Genomic DNA, 1,688 nt, shown 5'->3' with positions numbered 1-1,688 from the left:
AAATGATTGGAGTTCATTTATTATGATTTGAATATTTATGGAATATGAATAGAGTTTATTAATTATGATTAATACTTTATATTAGGAAACAATTAATTGATTAAAAATTGAATGGTTGAGATGAGGGTTGTAAAGGTACTCCATCGATTTAGGGTTTTTTCAATCCTTTTCTGTCCGATTTCTTTGATTTCTTTTGACGGAAGTTGTGTGCCCATTTGGTTTGATTAAAGAAAGCAATGTTCTGTTTGACAGTGGGTCCAGTTTTAAAAAATCGAATGTAGATGTTTTTTGTTTTATAAAAATCAATGGTACATGTTGTTTTCAATTTAAATTTGTGAAATGCTTTTTATTTTGCATTCACAGCTTGAGAGATGGGCTGAATCGAATGTAGATTATGAAGTTTTGAGGAGAGAGCTTCCAAACAACAACGATATAGCCGAATCTTTATTTCATGCCCAGGTGGCGTTGAAGAAATCCCTTGGCGAAGAAGTGTATAACATGAAATTTGGTGGTGAAGTTGAATTGATTGCTGGTCTTGATCAGTTCAAAGCTGCAGTTGCTTCGACTGGTTGGTTCTTTATTCTTCCCAAAATGCGCTCTAATTCTTTGTCCTTTTTTGGAAGTTTTGTTGATATTTTAAGTTTGAAATGCAGGAGCTTCTGTTGTTCTTTTCAAAACAACGTCCGATCTTCAATGCAAGCAGATATCTCCGTTTCTTAACACCTTATGCACCCGATACCCTTCTATAAACTTTCTCAAGGTAAACAAGAAGCCATCTTTATATGTTTAGTGTGTACCATTTTGAAGCACCCAAAAGGAAATGCATTAAATATATGGTTTCTGTTGATGAAGGCTGCTGGCCTTTAAGTTGTTATCTTTGTTATCAGAAGATTTATCCAACCTAATCCATCAACAAGGAGATGAAATTGAGCATTATCTTCAAGTCCATATATGAAATTGAGCATTAAACAAATTGAAACATATGGATTTGCTTTTGGCAATTTGATAGCTGAAAATAGGTTTCTTCCAGGAAGAAGAGCTTAGGCGTAAATTTGTAAAAAAGAAGCAACAACACTATTTTGTGCTGATCAGGGCGGCGAAGGAGTCGGCGTCACAAATGATAAAGGGACAAGGAGGTAAAGGCGGAGAAAGTCGTTTTGCTCAAGTTTGGCAGGCAAAGGCGAGGGTGCAGGAGGCAGTTTCGGCAGCTCTACAAGTTCAGCTGCAGCAAGCCATCGTTACCATTTTAAACGCTATGTATAACTATTCTCAGAAATTTCAACTTTTTAACCGATAATGCTTTTTGAAAGCTTGATGATTGTTGACTGCTTGTTCTAACAAAACTAAGCTTCAAAATCGTTAAAATTCACGGCTCCCGCTGCATTGCGCGAGTACACAACTAGTATATATATATATATATATATATATAGGGTTGGGTTCACGTGAGACCAGCATGTTTTCGTGAGACCCGTGAGACCACATTTTTACACGTAAACTTCACAGCAAAAACGATGTGAAGGTTTAAAAAAAGTCGAACCTTCACAGCAAAAACGCTGTGAAGGTTGTAAAAAGTTACATTCACAGCATTTTGATGTGAAGTTTCAAGTGTAAAATGCTGGTCTCACGGGTCTCACGAAAACAGGTTGGTCTCACATGATCCCAAGTCTATATATATATATATATATATA

General features: G+C 36.0%; 1 protein-coding gene across 1 annotated transcript; it reads left to right on the top strand.

Annotated features, from left to right (window-relative positions):
- Positions 1-120: 120 nt before the first annotated feature.
- LOC112520129 (TPR repeat-containing thioredoxin TTL1-like) lies at positions 121-1,297 on the top strand. Its single transcript, XM_025128430.1, has 4 exons — positions 121-135; positions 364-568; positions 654-760; positions 1,031-1,297. The coding sequence occupies exons 1-4, from the start codon at positions 121-123 to the stop codon at positions 1,295-1,297; spliced, it is 594 nt and encodes a 197-aa protein (XP_024984198.1).
- The last annotated feature ends 391 nt before the right edge of the window (positions 1,298-1,688 follow it).

This window comes from Cynara cardunculus (genome assembly GCF_001531365.2).
Source record: "Cynara cardunculus var. scolymus isolate 2C chromosome LG 10, CcrdV1, whole genome shotgun sequence".
Taxonomy (NCBI): domain Eukaryota; kingdom Viridiplantae; phylum Streptophyta; class Magnoliopsida; order Asterales; family Asteraceae; genus Cynara; species Cynara cardunculus.
This window is presented reverse-complemented; position numbering and strand designations above follow the sequence as displayed.